This window comes from Camelus dromedarius, chromosome 11, assembly GCF_036321535.1.
Source record: "Camelus dromedarius isolate mCamDro1 chromosome 11, mCamDro1.pat, whole genome shotgun sequence".
Taxonomy (NCBI): Eukaryota; Metazoa; Chordata; class Mammalia; order Artiodactyla; family Camelidae; genus Camelus; species Camelus dromedarius.
The window spans coordinates 21805393-21832935 of record NC_087446.1 but is presented as its reverse complement, the minus strand read 5'-3'; the positions used below and the strand labels follow the sequence as shown (position 1 = coordinate 21832935).

Below are 27543 nucleotides of genomic sequence, written 5' to 3'. Positions count from 1 at the left end.
TCATCTAAAAATGAACACAATGATAACAGTACAGTTGGCCCTCCATATTCAGGGGTTCTACATTTACAGGATTCAACCAACCATGGATCAAAATTTTTGGAAAGAAAAAATTCAGAAAGTTCTAAAAGCAAAACTTGAATTTGCTGTGTACCAGGCAACTATCTACATATTATTTTCATTGTATTAGGTATTATAAGTAATCTAGAGATAAACTACACAGGAGGATGTGAGTAGCTTAATACAAATACTATGCCATTTTACATAAGGAACTTGAGCATCCCTGAATTTTGGTATCCACAAGGATCCTGAAATCAACCTCTGGTGGATACTGAGGAATGACTGTATTACCTTACAAGGGTATCATGGGGAACAAAGGAATTAATAAAAGTAAAGTATTTGAAATAGTGCTTCACTTACAGTAAATGCTCATTAAAAATTAGCATTTATTAAGCAACATGGGTAGTTTTGCACCTAATCAGAAACTCTTGCTGCATGTGCTCAAATTTTCCAATAAGACCCTTTGATAACAGATGCCAACTCACATAAACTTACAGGAAAAGTAAACTACCTTTCACCCCTCAGCCTGGGCCTGAGTGACTCAGTTACAGCACTAATACCATTTTCTGACAGAATACATAGCAGGCAGCTACATTAGGGTGAACCAAAACCTAGAGATGACCACGGCCAGAGGCAGCAAAAAAAAAAAAAAAAAAAAAGGCACAATGCTTCTGTCTTGTGTTAAAAAAAAAAAATTCCTAGGGAACCCCCTAGAAGATATGTTCCTCATGCCTCACTGGTTAAGAAATGTGTCTCACGGTTATTCCTAAACAAATGGAATTACCAAAACTAATTTAGATTGAGCGTCAAAAATTTCTAAGGCTATAGCAGGGCTCAATCTCCCTAATAACTGAAGCTTGAAGAAAATCATAGCTCAATTAGCAAGGAAAAGGAGATGTGTGGATCTGGGTAAGTAATGGATAGGTAACTTTAGCATCTTTCTACCTTTATGGGAAAAGTGACCAAAAGAAGTTCTGTCTCCAAATTCTAGGTGAAGAAATAATAACAGTATTTCAAATTAATTATGATAATAATAATCAATATTGAGACAAAACACCAAAACAAGTCAAGATTGAGAAAACAAGCTTTATATTCTATAAAGCACAGCAGTAAAACTGTTTCTGGTATTTCTCGTTCTCCTAGGAACTACTGGCTCCTGATGTATAAATATTTAAAAGCAGTTTTTAAAACATATGGTAGGACTTTGGTATTCATAACTGCTCAGAGAGTTCTGAGGTATTTTTGAAAACCGACGTTCATGACAGACCACCTCTATGGTCTACCACAGTGTACTAGGCAAACACATTCATGTATAACACATATTGTTTACATAGTACATATGATCACAAAAAGAAGCAGTGTACGTACCAGACTCTCCTATACTTTGTTGGACTATTAATAACTCAAATTTATATCCCAGAGGGCAACGCTGCCCTCAATTCAAACTACAAAACAGCTGTGCAAACAAACTAAGGGTTAGGGGGAGGCGTGTAAGATATGAAGGGAGAGACACATGACATACTTGATTATTCAGAGATACAACTTCACGGAATCAAGTCCTAGATATATGACTGGAAATACGCTAGCCCTGTGCATGTAAACCCCTTGCCCTAGAAGTTAGTTACTGTAATGTAATGATTCAACTGTAGAGTGGTGGATTTCTATTTTAGTAAGGAATACTAGGACTATATAGTATATGTTGTATGTATAAAACAAGACCACATCTCTACTCTTCCAAACAGTCACTGCTCAACAGCCGAAACCAAACTGTGCACTGTTTTTTGCCTTCACAGACACACACACACACACACACACGCACCTGCTCATCAGTAAAATTAAGCTATCAAAATTTTAGTGGTACTCATAATTATTTTGGACTTTCTTTGCCTAGATTTTTTTCCCTTGATTTTTTCTAATTTCTAACCCTTAACTTTATTGTGCATTTATGACCCAGTTTGCCCTGTATGTTTGATTTCCCAGGTTTTCACTCTGAGCTCTATACTTCAAGGACTTTTTTTGGTGGGGGTGGGGGGGCGTGGTTAATGACTCTGTCTACACTCTGAACTGTGATATACCCTTCTGGACCCTTTTGGGTTCAGCCTCTGGTTTGGATCTGCAAGCTGGCATGTGAGTAGAGTCCACCTAAGTCTCTGCGTGGGAGAAGTTAGAATAACTACAAGTAACATTGAATATATTTCTAAAAAACATCTAGAATGCTGTACATCTTTTTTAGGAGCCATAATAAGTCCTTGTTTTCAATGATGCTGTTCATTAGAATTACCTATAGAGCTTCTTAAAAATATTTATATTCAAGTCCCATTCTTAGAGACTGTAATCCAGAAGGTCAGAAGCAGGTCCCAGTTATCTAGATACTGAAAGTGTCATATTTGATCCAGTTGGGCAGCCAGTGTTGAGAAACACTGCTATAAAAATTGCAGGAGATGGTCCGTATCTTCTTTCTTTCACTATAGCCAAGATAAGGCAAGAAAAATGAAGATAGGAGTGTGGGAAAGAGAGAAGTGACCACTGCCACCCAGTTTTTGAGATGAGAAAATGCAGAGTCCAAAGCTAGGCAAAACTGCAACGTGAACCAATGTTGCTTTTGTTATTCCTATCACTTATTTTTCTACATTTTCCTCCTCTCTTTTGACTTTCCAACTCTTTCCCTGACTTCCAAAGCACTGGAAGGTGCTCATGTTACATACATCTCCATCTATGTCACCATATCACTCAGTCCTGCTTATTCTTTGCTTTCCTAACAAGCAAAGCTCCCAGCTCTCTGTTCTTTTCAGGCATTTATGAGGAAATCAAATAACACTAAGTTATTACTATTAGCTTTCCCCACTTAAGTCTAGTATTGTTTACCAGATAATCTCAATGATTCTCAATGGTTAAGATATTTTTGACAGGAAGGACTTTCCATGAATTTAGAAGCAAAATGAGAGTCTGTAGCTGCCAGTCACTGTTGTAACAAACCTTTCCAACACTATTTGTCTGAGTCCTGGGGCCAAAAACGTCCTATCAATGTGGTGAACAAAGGTAACTGCTACTCAATTATCTACTCAACAAACCCTGTACAAACAACGATCTACATGAACCGTGTTTGATGCAATGTGCTTAGTTCTGAAGATACAAAAGTGAATAAAAACGAGTGTCTATATTTTAAATACTTATAAATCTATCAAATCTTTCCATGGCAGAAACAAAGTGGAAGAGGCTGAAGATGTGGATGCACTAATTTTCCTTCTTCCTTCAGATTCTGTAAAGGCCTCTCTACTGAACATACCTTAGTCAAAGGAATTTCTTGTTTCAGTTTGAATACATGGTCAGTAAAAGTTGTAAACAGTTTAATACAATAATCTGTTAAAACAGGTACCTAAAGACTGATATAAAATGGATTGACAAAGGAGCAGATGGTCACTCTCTTAAATTTTTCATACCCTGGTAAGCAGCTTCTGCTAACCCCTTTAAGTACAAAACTGAAGAATCAGACATTAGATAAAAAATGTACCAATGACATTTCTGGTTGCAAAAAATTATTGATGGCCCCTTAAATCTGAATTTATTTACATATTCAACAAAAGCCAGACAAAGAATAAAAAAATTATTCATAAGCCACACTTTACATTACAAATCTTTATTTAAATGTAAGTTAGGAAATAAACATCCCAAAGCAGCAGAACCAGCTCAGGGGATCACTCCAGAGGGAGAGGCAGGTGTGGAAAAATGTGTGTGATGGAGAACAAAGTATACTGCTAAAAGAGAGGATCCCATTCATGGTGAGAAATGCAGAGAGCAGGTCTGAGACCTGATGATACAGAGCAATGGCTGCAATGGTCCCGCAGAACCATAGATGGCAGTCTTAAGAAGGTACCACCTAAGGAGGAGGGGGAGCCTCTTAGGAAAGGAAGGCATTTGGTTGGGGGATGATGATAAAGTGAAAGAAGGAAGCAGGCAGCTGAAATGAAAGCTCTTACACTGTAAGACAGTACCTCTGAATTGAAAGACACACCAAGTGACTATACCTACCCCGAACTGAGCCAACTATTAAAAAAAAACCCATTCCATTGTACCCACAGAACAGGAAACTCTTGAACTAAGAATGAAAAGTCCCCTATGTAGAATTTTGTGCTATTGCTGATTCAGGAAAATACTTTGCATTTAATATTTTAAAAGCTGTAAAACTGTGATTGTATTAAAGTGTCTTTTTCCCCCATTTCTTTCAGGAAAAATGCACAAAAGGCTGTGTAAATATTGGGTATATACTTTAGAATAAATAAATTTTTAAGTTCACTTTTCCCACTAAATTTCTACCTTGAAAATTTTTGTACTCAGAGAAAAGCTGGAAATAATGGCATGACAAACATATATTCTCCATTTAAATTAAACAATTGTTAACTTTTTGCCAATTTGTTTTTTTTCTCTCCTTCTGTGTATCTATATAAATTCACAATTTTACTTCTGCATGCCTTTCCCAGAAGACAGTTTTTAAAACCCTGACATAAAAAAATTCAAATTCAGTTAACTCTTTTTCACAAAAACCTTTGCCAGTTTTAAGGATGATCTCTGTTTCACCCAGCTGAATTTCAGTGGAATTATACGATCATAATTTTCACCTCTTGGACATGACTAAATTAAAAGTAATCAAAATTTCATATTCATCTAGGTTTTAAAACTGAGAAAAAGCTAACAATACCAACCATATTCACACAACATTCTGACCTAAAAATTGTTAGCAAGGGACACTGGATGTGGATAGAGACTTCATTAAACTAACAGAAAAGATAACTACTAATATTAATAGAATAAATACATCTACTCTGAATCAGTGGTTTTGAAACCATGTCTAACAGAGAGATATAAGAGAGAAAATGGGTCAAACAGAGGAATGTCAGGAGCTGCTCTGGATGAAGGGTATGGGCATCTTAACATCAACGTCCTCAGTACTTTGCTCCTCAGGTGCCTTCTCAGCCCAGGGAGCACAATCTGAATACTATTATTTTAATGCAACTGCACAGTTTTCTAGCTTTTTAAAATCATAGTATTTTGACTTGTTGAAATACAGTAAGAAACTTTTAGGGAGTGCAGAGAAGTATCAATATTTCTTACAAAACACAGAAGGCTTTGGAAATGAAAGCAAATCTTGCCGAAACTAAATTTATGACAAAATAGCTTAGCTTTACTACCTGAGTAAATGTATATCTTACAAATATTTTTAAACAAAAGTTCTCTAAAGCATAGAGTACACAGAGTTTTCACATATTTGCGTTTTCAACATTCATTAAGACCATACTATGACCAAAGAAACTATAAAAAAACACAAGTGATAGTGCATCAAATTTTATTTGATGTACCATTTCTAAAATTATAAGAATATCAGATATTATCTCAAATATTAATTCAAAGTGACAATGATGTCAACAACAAAAAAAAAAAGAGGGAGAGATACAAAGCAGCCATTACGCTTAAATAGATACAATTATGAGAATGAAGAATTTTGTACCTTTTTGTGGGTTTTCAAACTCTTCAGATAAGAGGTGGTAGCAACAACCCACGCTGCAAACTCCCTTGATTTCAGACTTGGAAGTGAATATTCGCAGAGTATTTGGAGCAAGATCACCACAAGTATGTAGACCTACCATCAAACAATCCTTAAAACATGAGAAGGAAAAATAAATTTTGGAAATTAAATGGAAGGTTAAACAATATTTCAGGTGAAGATTTTAAATGTTCATTAGAATACACAGAGCTTTTAAAATGATGAAGTTCTACCTACAAAGTGTTGTTTGCTTTCTGTTTTCATAACAAATAGTTATTTCCTTTAAAATAAGCAAAATGATTGTGATCTTTTATCAAAAGTGACATACTTTTGAATTGATTTTCTAGTGTTTTTGGTTCCTTATCCATTTGAATTTTCTCTAGTCTTTTTTACAACTAGAATTTGCTTAACAACTACTCAAAATAAAGGTTGGACTAATCCAATACAGCATGCATTACTAGGACAAACATTAATATCTTACTAGTCAAATTTTAAAATTCACTTCACAAATTACCCATCGAAACTTATAAAAAACATTATCATAAAAAACTAACTGTTGCAAAGTTGGCATTTCTACTCCAACATCAAAAAAGATTATTCATGCACTGTATCAAATATGGCAATATTAAATTCAATTAAAATTTTTTGTTCCAAATTTTATAACATGAATTTTATGTAAAAATTCTATGAATGTTACTCCTAATTACCCAAAGCCTAACCTAAATGGATGCATATACAGACTGGGTACCCAGGCATATACTCCCAGAATCTTGATCAATACACCAAGTTTGTTTTAACTCTTCAGTTCCTTAATTTCCTCATCAGTAAAATGAGGCTAATAATAATATCTCACTTCAATGGATTGTTGCAAGACTTTAATAAGTCAATACTAGTAAAGGACTTGGTATAACCTGTGGCATTCAATAAAGGTCGGTAAATGTTTTCTATTTTTATCATCATCATGTTATTATAAATTCAAAATAACAGACATTAAGTTGTGAATCAAGTATATTTTTATAACCATCTTTAGAACAGATACAATTGTTTCATTTCAGTTAGTTTATCAACAAGTTATTTTAGCCCATATAATTTAGTCAGCAGGCAGGGCTGAAGTTGAACCTTTCTAAAGAAAAAACTGTACCTGTAAGTTACTTTGACCTGACAGAACATGCAGTTGCTTCAACCACCATTCTCTTCAAAGCAGTTTCTGGAGTGTTGTACAACTGTTTTGCTTTTCTCAATGGTTAGACAGTTTGGGTAGGTTTTATTTAGATGTTAGGATGTTATAAATGAAATGGAATTCAGACAGGAAGGGTTCATTGCTAATTAAGGGTAAATGACAGAGGTATGACTCTCTGTCTTTAAGCTTTGCTTAATTCTCCCCAAAGATAACACAAGAATTTAATCTCATTCTTTAGTGTATTCATTACACAAGATTAGTTAATAATATCAGTAGGTGGCAAACAAAAATACGCAATCAGTATATTATCCTAACAGTAAAATATTTAAGTACTGCATGTGCGCTGCAGGGTTGTAGCAAGGGAGGGCATGGGGAATACTGGTTAATTCTGGTTGTTAAAATTGCTAATTCACTAAAGACCCATGCAACAATCTTCCAGCATATCTTTTATTAGTCAAGTTCTTATAGAAGTTTGGATATAGTTTTGATTATATACTTTCCAGAAGACTTTGAAAAATAAATATATGATAATAAGCACTAAAAACATGTACTTTTTGAAGTCAGGTTAAAGTAATTGGGGTTGTTTAATCCTAACAAAGTTAAGCTATAACTTACTGATTTCATATACAGGAAAAACTGATGAAGATTACAAAGTTTCCCATAATTAGTGAAATCCAAAAATATCTGGGAAAAAGGAAAATTCTCCATTCTAAAATGACCAAATAACAAAACACTGGTTAGCTACGAAACAAGGATTTAAATTTATAAAGAATTCTGGTATTTTTTGCTTACTCGTTCTTTAGGGAAGAATTTTTGAAAAATTTAACAAGAGTAGACTATTTTAACTTCAAAGGCTATCAATCACATAAATTGCATAATGAAAACTTAGCTGACTAGCCTTTGTATTAGTACATCTGTTTGATTTAGGCTTAAAAATGAGTGGAGGGCACTCCATTCTGGAAAACCATAATTGTCAAACTGTCTGATTTTGTACTCTTGTCATATTTTGATAGCTGTGGAAATCATAAAAGCCTGAATCTAGCTTTGTCTTCTTGGTCCTTTTCATTAATGTAATCAAATAAGATATGCAGGTTAAGTAAACTATTAAAATTTAATTCTATGTCTTAGAACTTTATATAAATCAAATTAAGGAATTCAAAACTAAAATCACCTCCAGATCTTTAATAATATCATGTAGTTCTGAATCAGCAGTGATAAAAGATGTTAAAGGTGAATATATATTTGATTCATTTGACTTTGATATCATTTTTCTTCTCTTTTTATTTGCTTCAGGCATTTTTCTCTTGGGTATTTGGCATGAAGAAGCAGGTTCTATGGCATTAATAGGCAAAAGGTCTCTGAGAGAAAAAGTATTTTCAAAACACAAATTTTCTTCTTGATGTGAATAAACGTGTAGGTTTTCCATTTGTTTCCTGATGTTAGAAATTACAGAGCCTGAAAAATCTGGCAAAAAATCTGAGGTAGACAGCTTTTCTTGATTTGTAGTACTGTTGTTACATACTCCTTCAATATCTGCTTTGCATTTAATTTCATCTTGCACTTTCCTTTCTTCTGCCATTTGTAATCCCATTTCATTGACATCTAAATTTGACCTCCTATGATAGACTTTCCAATGTTTCTTCAACTTCTTGTTTCTCTCCTCAGCTCCATGAGTATTGGTATTTGAGGAATCGATTCCATAAACATTTAAGTTATATTTCAAGGACAAAAAGGAGCTCAGGTAGCCTTTTCCAGAACCGAGGTCAATTATCTAAAGAAAACCAGAATGAATTAAAAAAATTTTAGTCAGATGGCAATAGCATTCTCAGTTTTTTTTAAAACTAGTAAACAAAGGGTTGCATAATTTTTGCAACCTGTTGTGCTTTCTAAAAATTTTTTGATTCCTACTAAAACCCAACAACTCTCATAATTTTTATTCAATATTTTAAAGAAATTCTAAGCAGTGTAATAATAAGTTGAGGAAAAGACATAAAATACATAAATATGGGAAATAAACTGCCTTTCTTCGTAGACAGCTTGACTGTATCTGCAGAAAATTCTGAGAATTTACAAAAAAGTTAACAGAACTAGTAAGTGAACATAGCAATGTGCCAAGATACAGAATCATTAGCAATTAATAAAGAACCATCAGAACATATACAATATGGTAAAGAACCAATAGAAAATAAAATTTAAAACCAACTGAATTAAAATAGCATTAAATAGAAACCTAGGAATAAATTTAACAAAGATTATGCAAGACCTATAAACTGAAAACTATAAAACACTGCACAGAAAAAATTTGAAAGAACTAAATAAAATATAGTATGCTCATGAAACAGCAGACTCAATATTAAGACGGCAATTCTCCCAAATTGACATACAGATTCAATGCAAACCTAATCAAAACCCCAGCAGGGCTTTTTAAAGAAACTGACAAGCAGATATTACAATTTATATGAGAAGGCAAAGTACCTAGAATAACCAAAATAATTTTGAAAAGAAAAAGTTTGAAGATTTACACTTATTCAATAACCAATATAAAACTACAGTAATCAAACACCATAAAGATGGTATAAAAATAGACACAAAAATCAGTGGAATAAACAGAGTCCAGAAACAGAATATATAAAGAACTCTAACAACTCAATAATAAGACAAGCAAGCAACTAAAAAATGGGCAAAACACTGGAACACACACTTCACAAAACAAGATATACAAATGGTCAATAAGAAAATATGCCCAACATCATTATGCTTCAGGGAATCGCAAACTAAAATCAAAATGAGATATACACAAATATAAAGTGGTACAGTCACTTTGGAAAATATCAGCAGTTTACCACAGAGTTAAAACATATACTTACACTAGATGATCTACAAATCCCACTTTGGGTTATTTACCCAAGAAAAATGAAAACGTGTCTACACAGTCTTCTATGTGAATATTCACAGCAGCCAAAAGAAATGGTAACAACTCAAATGTCCATCAACTAATGAATGGAGAAACAAATTGTGGTATATCCTTTCTATAGCATACTACCCCCAAAAACATGGAACAAGGAGTAAATGCACACAACATTGATGACTCTCAAAAGCTATGTGCTAAAGTCAAGTCAAACACAAAAATGTACATACTATTTGATTCCATTTTTACAATTTTCTAGAAAAGTCAAAACCACAAGCAGAGAGCAGTGGTTCCCTAAGAATGGAGGAGGAAATATCTTGCAAAAGGGTATGAGGAAACTTTTTATGGTGACAAATATTTTTTATTACAGTGGTTAAACAACTGCATACAAGTACCAAGTTCATCAAAGTGTACACCTAGAACTGGTGAATATGTAAATTATACCTCAATAAAACTAAGAATGATACAAGAAATATAAAATTACCAAGACTGTTACTGTATTACCATGTCATTTCATAAGAAATAAACGGACAATTACAGAAATCCTATCATAAGAAACCACTATCTAATCTCATTATACCTATCTTTAATTCCTAAAATCAATTAAACCCTAACATAAGTATGAGTCGCTCCAGGAAAATTTCCTATATTTGAAATAATGCATATTATCAAATCCTCAAAAATTTCAAAACTGCAATTAAAGTAGTTCATAGGTAAGACTCCAGTAAATGATGTCTCCTAAATAAGTGTCTAGTTTACAAATAATTTCCTGTGCCCCCTCCTTTTTTTTTAATGTCTAATACGTAGGCTAGGTATTATGGGAAATACAGAAAAATTATACATCTTGATTTTAAGGAACTACAATCTAACGAAAGTTACCACACCCATACTCAAGAATACAAGGACTATACAGCAGAAACTCTGTTAATCAATTTCCTCATATCTGAATCTCCAGAGAAAGCAAAGCTCTCTATCCCTTTTCTTCTACAAAACACATTCACTGATGCCAACGACAGGCTTAATGCTGGCGACCAGCGGGATGCTTGTAAGCACCAGCACATTTGTTCCCACCAATACAGATGTCTTCTTACCAAGAGGTAATTGATTTGTTCCCAGATCTGTTTGTAAAAATTCCACTTGTTAATCAGGAAAATTCTGGCTGCAAGTAACGGAACATCAAGTTTCAAACAATGAAGAAAATTCATCTCACTTAAGAAATCTGGCAGTAGAGTGGCTGAATCATTCAGAGGCTCAACCACATATGGCCACTGGACCAGCTTATTTATAAATCCTCTGGTAGCAAGATGGCTGTGAAAACTCTAAGAATCATGTCTTCACAATATAGTATCTAAAAACCTTTCCGGTAATAGGCACATTTTCTTAGAAAATCTATCAGTTGACTTATATCTTATTGACCCAAATTGATTTTTATCCCTTTCCAAATTGACCTTTTAGTAACATATACAGTTTTAGCTATAGAATGAGAAACTGCAATTAAAGGTTATATAATCATACACATTTTTTACCTTCAAACTATCTGATCTGAATGGTAAAATCTCCACTATCCTGATCTCTTACCCCTTGCTCACAACAGTCTTCTTTCCTGGATCAAAGATAAAGGAGCCTCCAGTCTAATACCTGGTGGGAGGTATCTTCTAGTCTCCTAATTCCACTGAGAAGACTTTCTCAGAAACAATGCTACAGATAGTGGTTATATTCCTTAATAATATTAGTGTGGTACTGTATTTTAGATAGAAGAGCTGTATTTTGTAGACTGACCTAGAGATCTAAGTACCCCTTGAGGCTAATCACTTTCAAGTTTGTAACTCCAGTATGGAATTCTAACATGAGCTTCATACTCATATATGCAACAGTGTACCTAATATTCCCACTTGAATATCTAATAAGGATCTCATTTAACATGTTCAAAACTAAGTTCTTGATAGTCTCTGTAAGACCTGCCCCTCCCATAATCTTTTCCATCATAGTTAATAATATTTCCATCATTCCAGGTGGAGAAGAGGGCTATTTTCTTTCTCTCATACCCTCCATCTGATTTGCAAACAAATCCATGGTCTTACCAAGGATATGTCATACCAACTGCAGTCTAAGCCTGGGCTATTGCAACAGCCTCCTCAGTGATCTCCTTGCTCCCACCTTTTCCACCTTGAGTCTGTTCTCAGGAGAGCAAAAAAAGTCTGATCATACCACCCCTCTTAGTAAAATCTCATCACTTCCCTAATCTCATCTCCAGATACTGACCTCCTTTGTTATTGAGATTTTTGCCTCAACTCTGAAAGCACATGCTCAGGTAGGAGCTAATTTCTAAAAAGAACCAGCCTGAATGTCTACAAAGACTATGGTGAAGAGTGCAATATAATGGAAATATTTGCTTCACAACACTCCTCAACACAGTTGTCAGGGTGATCCAGTGGTTCCAACGGCGCCCCATTCTCACTCAGGGTAAAAGCCCAAATCATCACAATGGTTTCTGTACCTTCATGACTTGCTTCTACCAGCCCAACCTCAGCTCCTACTACTGTGCCCTTGCTGTCACCGCTGGAGTTAATTGGCTTCTTGGCTGTTTCAAGAATACACCAAGTGTATTCCCGCTTTAGGGCCACTGAACCTGTTATTCCCTCTATGTAAAAAGCTTTTTCATCCAGATTGTCTCATAGATAATCCCCTATGTCTTAACTCAAATGTTACCTTTACAATGAGGTATTACTTGCCCCTCCCTTCCTAACTGAAAGCTTTAATCTTACATCCCTGATTTAGCTACTTCCTTTTCACTTATTTTTTTCTCTTTAAAGTGTATCAACGTATACAATAAAATATACTCATAATGGTTTTATTATCTCTCTCTCCTTATTAGAATATAAGTGCCATGAGCACAGAGATAGGCTTTGCTTTATTCACTCCTGTATCCTCAGCATCTGTAACAGCACCTGACACATGGCAGGAGCTTAAAAAGTACTTTATAAGTGAATGCATGCACGCAGGTATGAAGGAAGGAGCATGTTTAAGAAATAAAAATTAAGAAGTAAGAAGACTTGGTAATGTGACTAACAGAGGCAAAGTTTTTGCCATGTAGGGAGCAATATGGTTGAGGCTAAAATGATTTTTTTTTTTCCTTCTCTAGTTGTCTATGGTCACTTGTAAAGTTAAGACTGCAGAGTCTGGGTTTCCAACTATCTCCATGAAATCTGTATTTACTAAATTTGAATTTTTAAATTAAAAATAGTAATATATAGGGGGGCGGGAAGGGACAGACTGGGATTTCAAAATGTAGATTAGATAAACAAGATTATACTGTATAGCACAGGGAAATATATACAAGATCTTGTGGTAGCTCACAGCAAAAAAAAATGTGACAATGAATATATGTATGTTCGTGTACAACTGAAAAATTGTGCTCTACACTGGAATTTGACACAACATTGTAAAATGACTATAACTCAATAAAAAAAGTTAAAAAAAAACAGTAATATATAATACATTTTAAACTTAACTATTTTGAGAATCAAATATTGCTATCAAGTAATTTCAAGAGAAAGACCCTGTAAGTCTTAATTTCAGGTTATTTCACTCTCTAGGAACAATCTCCATTACTATGAAAAAAGTTCCTTTAGAGCAGGTCTAATATGAACATTATGCTACTATAAATTTTTTTCTCTGCATTTTAGAAATAAAATAAATCTGCCTTATTAATTTAAGGCTATTGATGATATAATATTTCATATAAATAAAAGAATAAATGTAGTCAAAATGTAAAGTTATGAAGCATAACAATAAACACCCCTTTCAGATTTGAACATAAGTGATTTATCTGGGAGTGAAAAAAACACCTGATAGGAAAATAGAGAAGAGAAGGAAGACAAAGAAATAAAAGCCCCAATAAAAGGTGTGTTCTGAAGCAAAATACCACTTTAGGACAACCTGGGTTTAATTGCACTGGGAAACTCTAAGAGCTAGTGCAGAACGTATACCTCAGAATCATTCCACCTGGAAAGTCCGGGAGTTGATGTATTTATCAGCTTGTATCAGTCATTGATTCAAGGACGCTCACAGGGAGGAACTAATCCCCAGAACCTGTATGCAGGCAGTGCCTTGCTTCAGCAGCCAGAGAAAACCCACAGGGAAAGAAATGTAGGAAGTGCCAGGTAGAAAGCAGGCTGGCACACCGTGAAATGGTAAAGCCTGAGTGTGTTTGGGTAAAGCATCCAGGAGCATCTGCTGTACCCATGAACCTACCAGCCGTCCTAAGAACTAGAATGTTAGTATTTCCACTGCATATAACAATGCTTTTTTCCACATCCCATCCCCCTGTTTCTCCTACCAGAGGTAAGAACTATTCTCAAATTATTATTTATGATTTCCTTGCTTATTTAGTAGTTTTTTGCATATTTTTTTGCATTAAGAACATATCATTATTTTGCTTAAGAGCTTTTTTTTTAAAAAAAGGTACCATAAACTATGTAGTCTTCTGTAAATTGCTTATTCTTCCCATTCAGTTTTATGTTTCTAATATTCATCCATGTGTTATGTACGGCAACAGTTTGTTAAGTTTTACTATGTACTCGCCCCTTCTACTCCAGCTGAGAGTCACTGCCGTGGTGAGCCTGTTGCTGATTCTGATGGGTGCTACCTACGTGTGATGTACTGGAGAAAAGGTTGAAAACCACTGCCTTAGCTCTTGTCTCTGGTCTCTGCCCTACAGAGCTGTGTTGCCATAAGTGGCTCTGCATGCCTGGCCCAGGCTGTGATAGTTTTCTAATCACCCTCAAACTCTCCACAGGTCTGGAAGAATCGATGGAAAAGATTCTAACACCTAATAAAAACTGAAGAAGGGAAAATCCCCTATTACCCCCATAGATGTTCTTGTAGGCATAAGAAAAATAACTTACTATTTTTATAGGCTAATGTAGGCAATCACTGATTTTACTTTAACATCTGTTTTTAGACATTACTACCTTTCACAAAAGCTATTTTTCACAACAGGAATGCATTATAATTCTGACACTGTGAAAGAATCCAAGCTCTAAAACACAGTTTCTTTGTGTTACTATGATGAGGCAGGTGCCCCAGATTACAGCTTGGTAACCCAGGTCCTTGAGAACACCTAGTAGCAAATAATTTTGCAGAATGTCATATTCATAATGCTGGCTCGAGTTGGAGTTACAACATATCAAAGAGAATTACCATTAACTTCTATCCAATCTGAAAAGAGTGAAATTTATGGCAAAACATTGATAGTCATATCTTATTTTTAGTATGTATTTGTTATAACTACAGTGTATTGGGAAATGAGAGTGTACATTTAAAGAATCAGATATGATGTGACCTATCTCACATCAGCTATTACTTAATGGCATTTAAAGGCTAGACAGTGACAGTAGAAAAGGAAATTTAATGATACCAAAAAATAGCAATAATTTTAACACCTAAAAACACAGGGCAATACTCTTACCTGCTTTATTCCGCAGTAATCAGCAATACTGCTGATGAGCTCTGACATTGCCTGAACTTCATGAGATTTTTTCAAATTCATAAACTCATCTGGCTTCATATTTTCATCTGAACAAAAATAAAACAAAATACTGCCATTAAAGAAACAAAATTTAGCAAGAATCATCAGCTGATGTTCATGTTTTCTATAATTAAATATGAAAATAATATAGACCTCCTACTGTGGTGTCTCTATGATAGATCTCTATAGTTCAGCTGTTATGAATCAAATTTGCATTGATAAAATAAGATGACCCACAGAACATTATTAAAAATGTCCCTTGACACAGAAAACAATTAACTATAAAGAAGAAGACTGATAACTAGACTACAATGTAGGAAAAACGTGGAGATCTATGACTAAGTTGTCCTGTTTAACATGATGCATGAGAAAATCTACTTGTTTAGCACAAGTAGTCTACCAGGGCTCACGATACAAGGTCTAACAGCAAACTAAGGCCATGTTGGAAATACATACATATATGACCAATATATTGCTTCTAAATGCCTAAAAAACATACATACACACACACAAACACACTTACCGGTTTTCTGTTTTTGATTTCCTTGAAGGGCTACAAGCAACTGTTCAAAAGGAGTACATATTCCCAAGTTTTGTATAGAATAATATTTTGCAGCCAGAGCAAAGGCTTCCACATTCACCAGCTTCTGGGAAGTTTCACAAAATATCTTTGGAAAATCAGTAATACCTAAAAAAATCAGGATAAAAAAAGAAATATTAGCAGTAATTGAATAATTAATAGTTAATCTGAGATTAAAAAAACAAGAAATGAAAAACACCAATCTTTATAACAAATTATAATATTTTCATTTTGGTGTGAATTTTGGCAATATCATTAATGGTTCCATTATATTTGTTATTTAAACTATTAGCTATCTGTAGCTCTTAGTTTTCCCTTAATGCACTAGACAATTACACACTTAGATTCCAAATTAAAATTTGGCCTTGTTCTTGTTGTTGTTTCAAGCCAAAAGAAAAGAAAAAAGTTTAAAATGTTTTAAACTGTAATGTGGTCATTAAATTTATGAATGGCCCTACCTGATGGACAACTGTGAATTTAAAGGAGTTCAGTCCATGCAATACTCTTACTCCCTGTCCACACTTCATGTAGGACAATGGCAATATCCCCAATGAAATAAATGTTATTGTATATATGTGTTCAGGCACTGCCAGTATGAATTCTAAAACAAATCAGGTCATGATTAGGTGAAAACAGTTCATTTTCTTCCCATGGTCAGTTTTAAACCATTGTCTAAGTTTCACGTAGAAACTATCAACAGTGGCCGAACGCTCACTCATTTAGAAGAGTATGGTGAACTGTCACACTGTCCATAACAGCCAGTGTTCCTCTCTGGACACATCCTGTTGAAAGCAGATGGGACTACATCTCACCAAGGTGAACTATGCCATTTTCAGGCAGAAGTTTTAAGAGTATCAGAAGATTCATTACACTTTTTTTCCCCAGAACTATTATCGTTGAAGCATGTTTTAGGACGGAAACTGCCTCAGCCCGATTCCCCACGTGACGACAACAAAGACATCACTGCTGTCAAATTACAATGACCAGCAACATACATGACAAGGTAACTTCATTGTTCTTAGTCGCTGAGTTTTTAGGCTTATTACTCCAGCATAATCTTGCCTATTCTAATACACAACAGTATAGTTTTGCTTTTTATTTGTTCAATTTCATTTTACTATAGCCATTTTTAATGCATGTTAATTCATGAAGGTCAAAAAAAGGCATTCCAATTTGTATGTAAGGGTTCAAAGGAACTTTGGATGAAGAAGTCCAATTGAGTCCACTTACTGAAAATTATGTTTAATAATTAAAAGCCCCTATATATTCAATGGCTAAATAAAGTACTTAAAATGTACCCCTTACAAAAGCATGGTGCCAATCAGGAAACAACTTTCGTTCTGCCAGAAAAACAATACCATATGCTATGAAGTCTATTCTTGCAGAGCTGATCCTCCAAAGAAACTTATGAAATTATAAAAACCTACTTAAACACACATGTATCTTTTTAAAGCTAGTATCTATTAAGTTGATGGTACTAATATTCACAAATTAATTAATGAGAATAAAAAAAGAGATGCATAACTTCCATTCCTGAATCAATTAAACAGAAATTTAAACTACAAGAATACTACAGTGAATTCATTTAAGATACATTTTGTCTATTATAGAGAGTTCTTTGGACACTTTGCAAACTGAATTTACTAATGCAGCCAAAAGTAATAAAATCCACATCAAAATATTTAGGCATGATACAGAGGGGGAAACTCAGTCAACTATTAAGTGAGACTCTCAAGTTTAAGGGCAGTCTCAACATCCCCAAGTTCCAGGGCAGCAATTTCTTAGAGTGTGATAGAATAAGAGTATTAAATCTCAAAGTGCAGAGGGACTATTATAATAGTCAGTTATTGGACAATGTTGCCAACAGAAAGAAATGTGATGTTTCTGTTGGAAAAGCAAAGGTTCAAATCAATTTAAGTATCCTACTGAAAATACTTGAAAAAATTCCAATCCAAGCTGAATTAAATGTTGTTAATTTGTTTTTAATTACAGGCCTTCTAGTAATTTCAGAAAGAGTCTAAATTGCAAAGATATTATCTTTTGAACAACGCCCACTTTTATAAAATGGATAGTGTTCTGATTCAGTCCATTAGTTTATGCCATTTAGGGCTATGCCAGTCTATTCAGTTAGTCTAGAACTCTGTGAAAAAAATCTTTCTGAATTATGAAAATATAGCTTCTGTACTTTCTTTGTTTTCAAATGATCCAGCCTGTAACTGTCATTACTTGCAATTTTTAGAGATTCAGAGAGACAGAGAGAGGTGTCAACGATTTTTGTCTTTACTTCTACCCCTGAAACAGTATGTGAGAAAAGCTACCTGGCAATGGTAATGGTGCATATAGTCCTCCAAACGCATCCCTAGGTACTTGCATATCGAGTTTGGGTTTGGCAAATAGCAAAACAGAAACCACAGCATCACCCAACTTATCATTTAGTTAATTCTTAGTTAGTTAGATTTTTTTTACACAGGGAAGGCTTTGTTTTTAAATTTGATGCCCATTTCACCTGTATATTATGTGACTTGATTATTTTGCCAACAACTCCCTCTACTGGAAGTACCAGTGCTGCTTTCTTACATGTTTTCTCTTTATTTACTCTAAGTTTTTGTACACCCTACACTACTCCATAGATGTTTCTTATAAGACAGATTATTTGAGCATGAGGGAGTGAGGAGAGCAAAGAGGCAAGAGAGAAGTTATTTCTATAGATATGAGATCAGGATATTCCTGAGTATTCTTTTTTTCCTACAGCAGAGATCAACGTACAAGGGAAGACAGAAAAGTTATATATACACATTGAATTATAAAAATCCCAAACTAGAGAAATGAATAATAATGCTTCAAAGCTAAAGTAGAAACAATCAATGAATATATAATATTTACAGTAAATAAAAATACAATTTTAAAACTAAATGTCTGGTATTTTACTTGAATATTATCTAGCACTTTAAGGAACACAAAGTACGGCAAGGATTCCCACTATCTCATCACTATTTCGGCTAACATTTATTGCACATATACTATGTGCCACGCAATGTGCTAAACAGTTTCCACTGAATGGAACAGACCGATAAGCTAGTTACATAGTGCTCCTATCCCCATTTACTGAGGAAGAAACAAGACTCAGAGAGGCTGCAATTTAGCCAAGCTCCCACAAACACTAAGTAGCAAAGCGTGTGAACCAAGGCTGTATTCAGACCTTGCTCTGAATTCCCACATTTTGATCACCATGCCACAGCAGTGAGTTCAGAGGGCAACAAATGAAATCAGGAAAGACAGCAATTAAAAAAGTGCGAGGCAGATCTGCCTGCCAGACGCTGGTCTAGCAAGAACTCCCTCTGGCAGAGATCAATACATGGCAGTATCTTAAGATAGTTCAGAGTCACTTTATCTTCTTAATTCTTTCACTTTCCTCACTCCCCTCAATACCTCCCTCTTTACCAGAAATGATTCTAAGAGTTTAAGAAATTAAAAGAGTAATTTCTTCATACAAAACTGTTAAGTCTCTGAAAAGGAAATTAAGGGTTTTACGATAAGATGTAGTTGTAGTTATCTATTTCCACGAAGAAAGCAACCCTACTGCTTCATGCCCAGTTGTAAAGCAATAATACTTTGAATGTATCAGGCATTCAGTAAGTAAGGAATAAATGAATGAATGAAAGCCATTCCTCAATACATTTACTACTGTACCATCACAAGGTACACTGGGAGAAACAAATTCTAAGATTCTTTGGTAGCAGTGATCATGGAGGTCACTTAGGAGTTCAACAGTACTGCTGGCCCTATCACTGAGAAGAGCATAAAGCCTCATCTCAACCCTAATGTTTACAATCACAAGGCGAAACAAAAGTGATTTAAGATATTTAGAATGTGATACAAGATAAAATGCAATTATGTGCTATAATTTGAGGTTTAACTGTGTTACAGGGATGAGGGCAAAGGTCACTGCTCTTATTGTCACACAGCCTAGAAACGTTCTATGGTCCAGAAGTTCAAGAAGAAATCAACAGTGCCCTCTTAATAACAATCTTCACAAGGACATAGAAATGTTGCGTACTCATTTCTACATGAATGTCCTAAAGATGTCTCCAATGTAGAAGGCCCAAAACTGGTCTGAATGTTCTCATGCTCACCAAACCTTTCCCTTCTACTTCCTATCCTGTTTAATAGTGTCATCAGTCTCCCTGTACTGAAAAGTCTTCACATTATCTTAAATGCTCCTTGTACCCTCAATCCACATACCCAGTCACCCAATAATTCTAATGTAAAAATGCGTTTCATTTGGGACCCCCCACACTCCCCATCACTATTGTGGTTCAAGTTCTATTAAGTATTATCAGTGTTACTACAATAGCGTTTATAGGTGATTTTTTCCGTATCAATAAAACTCCCATAGCACAGTGCTCAATAAGTGTTGGACAAACTGAATTGAACATGGTGTCTAAAATGGAAATGTACTTATATTCAATGGAAGTTTAATTACATATTTTAAGGTTCTGGCTTCCACAACCATTGACTTTAGGCTTCAATCTTTCACACTTGTTTAGTAGACTTCAGTCAAAAATTAAAGCTGTCTTGCTGAACTATGAAAATTATAGATGGGATGTATTAAATTTTATGAATGTTTGAAAATATCCACAACCCTATAATCTATGTAAGGAAGAAAACAATATTTACTGTTGCTTTTTAAAATAAATCAATTTATATCACTCAATTATGTGCTAGGAAACTTTTTGCCGAAGCTCCAGCATAATTTATGGTTGCATATGAAATGAAAAAAAAATGTTATTTCAACACATAAACCATGCTCTTAGAAAGGAGATATAATTAAGAAAGAATTGACATTCGTGTCCTTACTGCGCCAATAGTCACATCACATTGGATGCATATAGTATACGTAACCTGAATTTCAAAAGCACTTCCACATTTAACTAAGTTATTTATAAAAATGAAATTAAATATAAAAATAGGAAAATCTAACCAGAGTATTACTACTCTAACAGACCCTTTCCATAGTTTAATTTGAAGGAAAATAAAAATATCATACAAAGAAATAGCCTATTTAGAAAACTGATTTGGTATATAAAAGTTAAACTTGTTAAAAAAAAAATAATTCTGGAATGCCTACTACACGCAAGGTGATAACTGAACCCGATAAAGTTAATTTGTTACAATTTGTGATTCATCTAAGGAATATGGTGTCTTACCACTTACAAAGCGTATGGAGAACAAATGTTCAGTGTGGATTCTAGAAGGCTCAGCAATTCCCAGTTACAATTCTTTTGAGATGCCACACGTGCTGTGCTTACTCAGGCCTTTGCACTTGCTTTTCCCTCTGTCTGATACCATCTTCTCTCAAACATTTCCATGGTTCTCTCTCTCACTTCCTTCAGGTCTTTGCTCAAATGTTACCCTGTCAGTGGAAACTTCTCTGTCAATCCTATTTAAAACTGTTAACCCCACTCAACTCTCATTCCTCATTGATCCTTTATCAATTTTTTTTATACATTCATCACCATCTGACATAGTAAGGTGCAAGAGGACACAGATTTTTGTTCACTGCTGTATCCCGAGTAATGATACAGTAACCCAGATGCTGTAACCCAGAATAATGCCTGTCAGAGAAGGTACTCAATGAATGAATGAGTCAATGAATGAGCAAGAACTAGGTTTGAATTCTGGTTCTCAGACTGTCCATCCCTCTGTGGCCATGAGCAATCTATTTATCTACTCTTAGGACTTGATTTCCTTATCTATAAAATGGAGAGGGGGATATCTATTTTACAGTGTTTTAAGGAATATACATATATATGCACATACACATATATGTAAATTTGTACACACACATACATATTTACATGTATTAATTACATACACCCTAAACATCCTAAAACAGAGTCTAGAACATGGTAGGCAACTCCCAAATCACAAAGTCCAAACTAAGTAACTGAGTGTCCTAACACCACACTTGGGACTTTGTTGGATTATAAATACTCAGTTTCTAAATGCAGGGCCTGCTGGAAGAAAGGAAGTTTGGGCTCTGAGAGTTGGATGCAAAACCTCCATTATTAGAATGAAAGCACGACTGGGGACAGGTCAGCTGTAACTTGAGACACAATGTGGAAGTCCAATAGCCAACACGGGTACTACAATCTAAGTAGGTTGAAAGCAAGAATTTTTCAGTGCTTGGGAGCTCAGCGGTTAGCAGTGGACACCATGTCCTACAATCAGCTTTATCGCTCAAGAGAGAATTTTATTACCAATGATTATTTCTTACTGAATTTGATAAGAAATTTTTGGCAGACGGGTTACAATCCTGACTATGCTTTAAAGACCTAATATAGAGTTTCAAGTTTGCTTTAATACAACATTTTATTTTCCTATATTAGAAGTCTCTACTTTCAGAAAATAACCAAAACCATGAGATAGATTACTAGAAATTCAACAACTTCAAACTCCATTTAAAATTAGAAGCACTGAAGAATAAATATTTATAAATATTTTCTGAAAAATAAATTCAACTTAATAAATCAAATATGATTTTGTTAGCAAAATGCAAAGTAAATTCTAGATCATAAAACTTTAAAAACTGACTTATAATTGTAAAGAATATTTTAAAAATGAACTTATTTCAGTGCAGTAAGTGCTCTGAAATCAATCTCTTGTTCTTCTCTTGTTGCTCCCACAGGCGTCTCATTTCCTACTCTGGCTGTCATTTTCTGCCCCACAGTGCTTCAAGGATGGCAGTATCTTAGTAACTGACACTGCCATTGATCTCTTACTGAGAAGGCCAATATTTTCTTTGTATACATACACAGACTTGGGCCGAGTCTTCCAGGCATTCAAGAATTGAAAAAAAAAAAAAAAAGACTTTTCAGTTTGTTTATTATTAAGGCAGGAAAAAACAAAGGACTTTTTGTCCCAGGTAAACAGTAATTGTAAGGATAATTAAATTACTAATAATGGATTTTCAGAGAGTAAAATTAAATCATACCTCTCTCTTAAAACTACTTTTTCATCACGCATTTCATTAACTTGAGTTTAATTTCATCAGCTATTCTTACTCTAAACTCCATTACTTACATTTCAACAGTAACACAAAATAGATGTGTGTCTATTCTACTGTATCTTAACTGAATTCAGTTATAATCATTGGCCAAGTAAAAGGAACGTGCAAAAGGAATCTGCATTAAATATACACCTTCTCTATCTAGCACCTACTGTACCTCCGGCAGATCTTGCTCTTTACTGGCTGAATTTTTGTAACGATGTATACAATTCATAAAAACCAGATCAATTTTATTCTTTTGGGGCCATTGTTCAAGGTGGCTGCTGTATAGGGAATAAACAAATAAGATGCCCACCTAAACTTAACATTTACATTTGCTATTTTGACTTAATGATCAAATTAAGAGGGAAAAAATCAGTTTCAGTAACTGTTTCTGGTGTTGCTAAAGATATTGGTCTGAGACTCTGGCTATATCTGAAATGCAGTTTCCTTCACAAAGAGAGAGATGGTTTTCAGTACTTAATAAAGATTAGTTAAATAAATGCTTGAAAATATATAAATATATCATAATAAGGAACAAAATGTGACAAGGGAAAAATGAAGAATGAACACAAGTGTTAGTCTAGATCAAGATGAATTCAAAGAGCTTTGTGAGACTAATAATGCTTTCAGGTGGTTCTTATCCTGAGGTCTAAGAGCTAAAGAAGCTTATGAAGCTTTAGGTGTAAACTTACCTATACAGCTAAAATTCTGCTGCAAGACACACAGCTAATCAGAGTCAGAGATGAATTAGAACCACGTCTTCTGACTCAGCCTATCCACCTCTATTTCAGAGGAGCAGAATATGGAAAGGATGGCTAATATTGACTAAATGCCTACTCATTTATGTGCTAGGTTTTAACATGTATCTCGTTTACTTCAATACAACTCTTTCAGGCAGGAATTGATTCCCATTTTTCAAATGAGGAATCTGAGGCTCAAATGCTTAATTTACACAAGATTACACACCACTAAAGTATCAGAGCCAGGATTCAAAGCTGTATCTGACAACCACAAAACCCATATTCTTTCCATGCTGTCTCCTATTTGCTTATATCAACAGCCGAGGTTCCAGCTGGACAGGAGATAGATAACACTGCAAGGTGAAGAACTTTATTTTGTAGGAAATGGAGACCAACTGATGGCTTCTGAGTAGAGGAATGACAACACTAGAACCAAGATTCTGGAAGATAACTGGAAAGTGGCTTGAATGGAGAAGCAACTGAAATATAGAGTCTGAAAACAACAACACCTTGGAAATTATTGCTAAAATTCTGTTGTAAGATTAAAAAAGGAGACAGCTGAACTATTTGCTATGAAAGTGGGAAGCCACAGATGCAAGAGAAATGGAGGAAGGTGAGTTGGCAGATTATGAGCCTAAGTAACAGGAAGAATGTTAATACAATTTACAGGGGACCTTTTTAACCACTGAAGTGATGAGGAGAAAAGACAAAATAGGGAGACCCTAGTAACCATGAAACCATGGAGGCAAGTTTTTTTTTTTTTTAATTCACAGAAAGAATTTAAATCATGATAAAACCATGAATATAGGTTACCATGACAGCAAATTTCTAGTGAAAGGTTAATAATTTGACATACTTTAAACAACAACAACAACAAAACATAAAATGAGTATCTAAAACAAACAGAAGACACTCAAATTTATTCTGACTGGCTAAATATAAATAAAATTTTAGTAGAATGAGGCGGAAAACGCCTCAGATGAGAAGAATCTCCATGAACTTTGTCTTACTGAACTTCTTAGTGAAATGATATGTGGGAAATCAGAAGTTGGAGGGGTAACCATTAAAAACTAGAATGTAAATTCGAGTTCTAAATGGTCTCATCTAAGAGCAATAAATGGAAAGCACTTTCTACATATCAAATAAATAAAATATGATGGCAAATTATCCTGGGTTCCCACAGATTTGTTTACATTTCTGTTCAACCTTACCTATAATTACAGTAGCAACCCAGGAACTGGGCTGACACTTGCCACTATCTTTTTGTAGTGTGAAATTATTTCCACACTTGAAGTCTCCTAAGAAGACCCAGAATATTTTTAACAGGGAAAACAGAGTTCAGGAAAATACATATGGAAAGTGAAAGAAAAAAAGTTAAATACCACAGAGTAAAACAGACGACACTAATTATTTCTCTGTTGTTCTCACTTTCTATTTCCAGCATGCTTTCTGGCTTCATGTGTTTCAAATTAAATGTTAGCACAATTTCAATGCACCATAATCACCAGCATCACCACCACCAACAACAAAATACTTGGAATGGCCAAGAAGAAATTTAATCTAATGGGATGCAATAAAAAATAATTTAAGAGAAACCTCAACGAAATAATCTATCACAGGCATAAACTTTCTGTGTTGTTCAATTAAAATTATAGTAAATTAATTACACAGATGTTCACCAAAAGGAACCAATTTAAAACATTTATTCAGCACCGAGTCCTGGTAAGGATCATTTGAGTGACAACAACAAGAAACAGGAGAAGCAGTACAGGGCCTCAGGAAGCTGAAAGAAGGGAGTCAAGAGGCCCTGGAGGCTCAAGCGGAGCCTTAGAGCAGCCCTGGGCTTTGGCAAAGTCACAGAGGATGGCTCTGCAGGCACAGAAACTGGACTTCCTGAGAGCTGAACAGGTTTTCCACAACTGATTCTAAGCAAAGTTATAAGAAATTGACTTTAAAATATAAATTCATTACTTTACATGGGGAAATACATTTAGAGTAATAAACCACATCATTAATTTAATAGGTATAGTCTCCTAATTTTAGAATTACAACTAGAACAAATAAAGCCAGATATTCTTAAAGAACATTTTAATCAAGCCAGGTAGCTAGTTGAGTTTCCTCTGCAGTCTTGAACTATTTCGGTTTCACAAAATATTTTGGTTATCCCAAATAAGAATATTTCTTCTGTTTTGCCTTTTGGAAGATTTTTCTAGACTTATGAAGACCAATTAATTTCTGAAGACCAGATAATTCACTGAAGAATGTTACAGATTTATACATGTACTCATTACTTCCTAAGGATACAGCCTTGTTCCCTTGAAGAGAGTTAACAAAATCTTAATCTCTGAGATGAGATCTAGGAAACTTGTTTGTCTTATCAGCAAAGTATTTAGAAGCTATCCTACTGGCTTTTTTGTGTGTAGATGGTTAATCTCATTTATGTAGGTAATAAACTTTCAGAAATTTTTTACCTCAAATGATGCCTGAGTTGATTTTATCTCCAGATTCTCAGGGTATCTTATTATAATCGTCAATGTACTGAATGAAGTACTGCATTTTCACAGAGGGAAAGAATATTACTGATTTCTGTCTCCTCAAGTTAAGTTTAAAAAACCTATTAGTTGGATCAAATCACACAAAAACAATAATAAATATAACATGGACAGCGATCACACCAGAAATAACAGATATATCTATTCAGTACCAAATTTCAATGGGTACCTTCAATAACATTCTTTATAGATCTATGCATCACTTTATTCTTTAAGAATAATTCATCTTACTCATCTATATTCCAGAAACTGTTTGATGTGCTAAGAACACAATGAAGCACTGTACTTCTGTTTTTAGCGAGTTTCTAATGTAGTTGCAGAGACAAACCAGTGGACAATGACGAAAGTATGACGTGTTAATATGAGAGAGAATCGAGTTGTTATACAGGAGCATATACATTTCCAAGAGTTCTTGACAATTTGTCTCTTCCAAGGAAAAACCTAATTACACCAACACCACCACAATCATGATTACCACAATTCTCATCACTTACTAACTACAATTTATTGAACCCATGCTATATGTTAGGAGCTACATCACACCATCTTTAATCTCCACTACAGCTCTGTGAAAAACAACAACAATCAGCTGTGACAGACAGACAGCTGCTCACAGCTGGGCCACACAGAGCACACTCTTTCCTACTAATTATGAAAACTTCTACGGTACACCAGTATCAGACAAAGTCTGTGACCATGACAACTCTACAATCATATCTAAACACAGACAGAAACAGGAACACATGCAAACACAACAGCCTCCATGGAAGGCCCCACGGAGAGGCCCAAGTGTGAGAAACCAAGGTCTCGGGCCAACAGGCAGCACCAGCCAGCCTCTCATGTGACTGAGATGCTGTGGGGGTGAGCTCTCCAGCCTCAATCAAGCCTTCAGGAACAGCAGTCCTCGGCAGTCCCCGCCAACACCTGGACTGTGAAATCATGAGACCCTAAGCCAGATCCATGAGTTAATCTGCTCCTAAATTCCTGACCCAAAGAAACTGTGAGAGACCGTGTTTTTCAGCAATAGATAATGTGTAACATTAATGTGTAAATTAATATAATTGTATGTCAATGAGTGTGTACTCTTCCAGTTAGAAGAATTATAAAGGAGGTCGTGCAATTAAACATTCATTAATACTGTGCTTTTAATTCTTAGACTATTTTCTTTTTTGAACATATTTATAACAGCCACTTAAATCCAACATCTGAGCCCAATCAGGATCAGCTCCAATTAATCATTTTCCTCCCCCTCGGGTCACACCTTCCTTTAATTCTATGAACACAGCTACTTAACTCCAGGATCAGAGCTCACATGGAATCAGTTTCCTGAGTATGAATCACAATTTCCTGTTTCTCTGCACATCTAGCAGTTTTTGGTTAAAAGCAGAATTGTGAATAATTTATTG

At 34.8% G+C, this 27543-nt stretch overlaps 1 protein-coding gene across 3 annotated transcripts in view; it reads right to left on the bottom strand.

Moving 5' to 3' along the window:
* Positions 1-27543, bottom strand: part of METTL25 (methyltransferase like 25) — a 197956-nt gene that overhangs the window by 165104 nt on the left and 5309 nt on the right. For all 3 annotated transcript variants that reach the window (XM_031463060.2, XM_031463059.2, XM_031463058.2), the window contains exons 2-5: positions 15738-15902; positions 15155-15261; positions 7948-8547; positions 5561-5708 (exon numbers count right to left, since the gene is read on the bottom strand). In XM_031463060.2, coding sequence (XP_031318920.2) covers positions 5561-5708; positions 7948-8547; positions 15155-15261; positions 15738-15902 — 1020 coding nt within the window. The remainder of the gene's footprint in view (positions 1-5560; positions 5709-7947; positions 8548-15154; positions 15262-15737; positions 15903-27543) is intronic.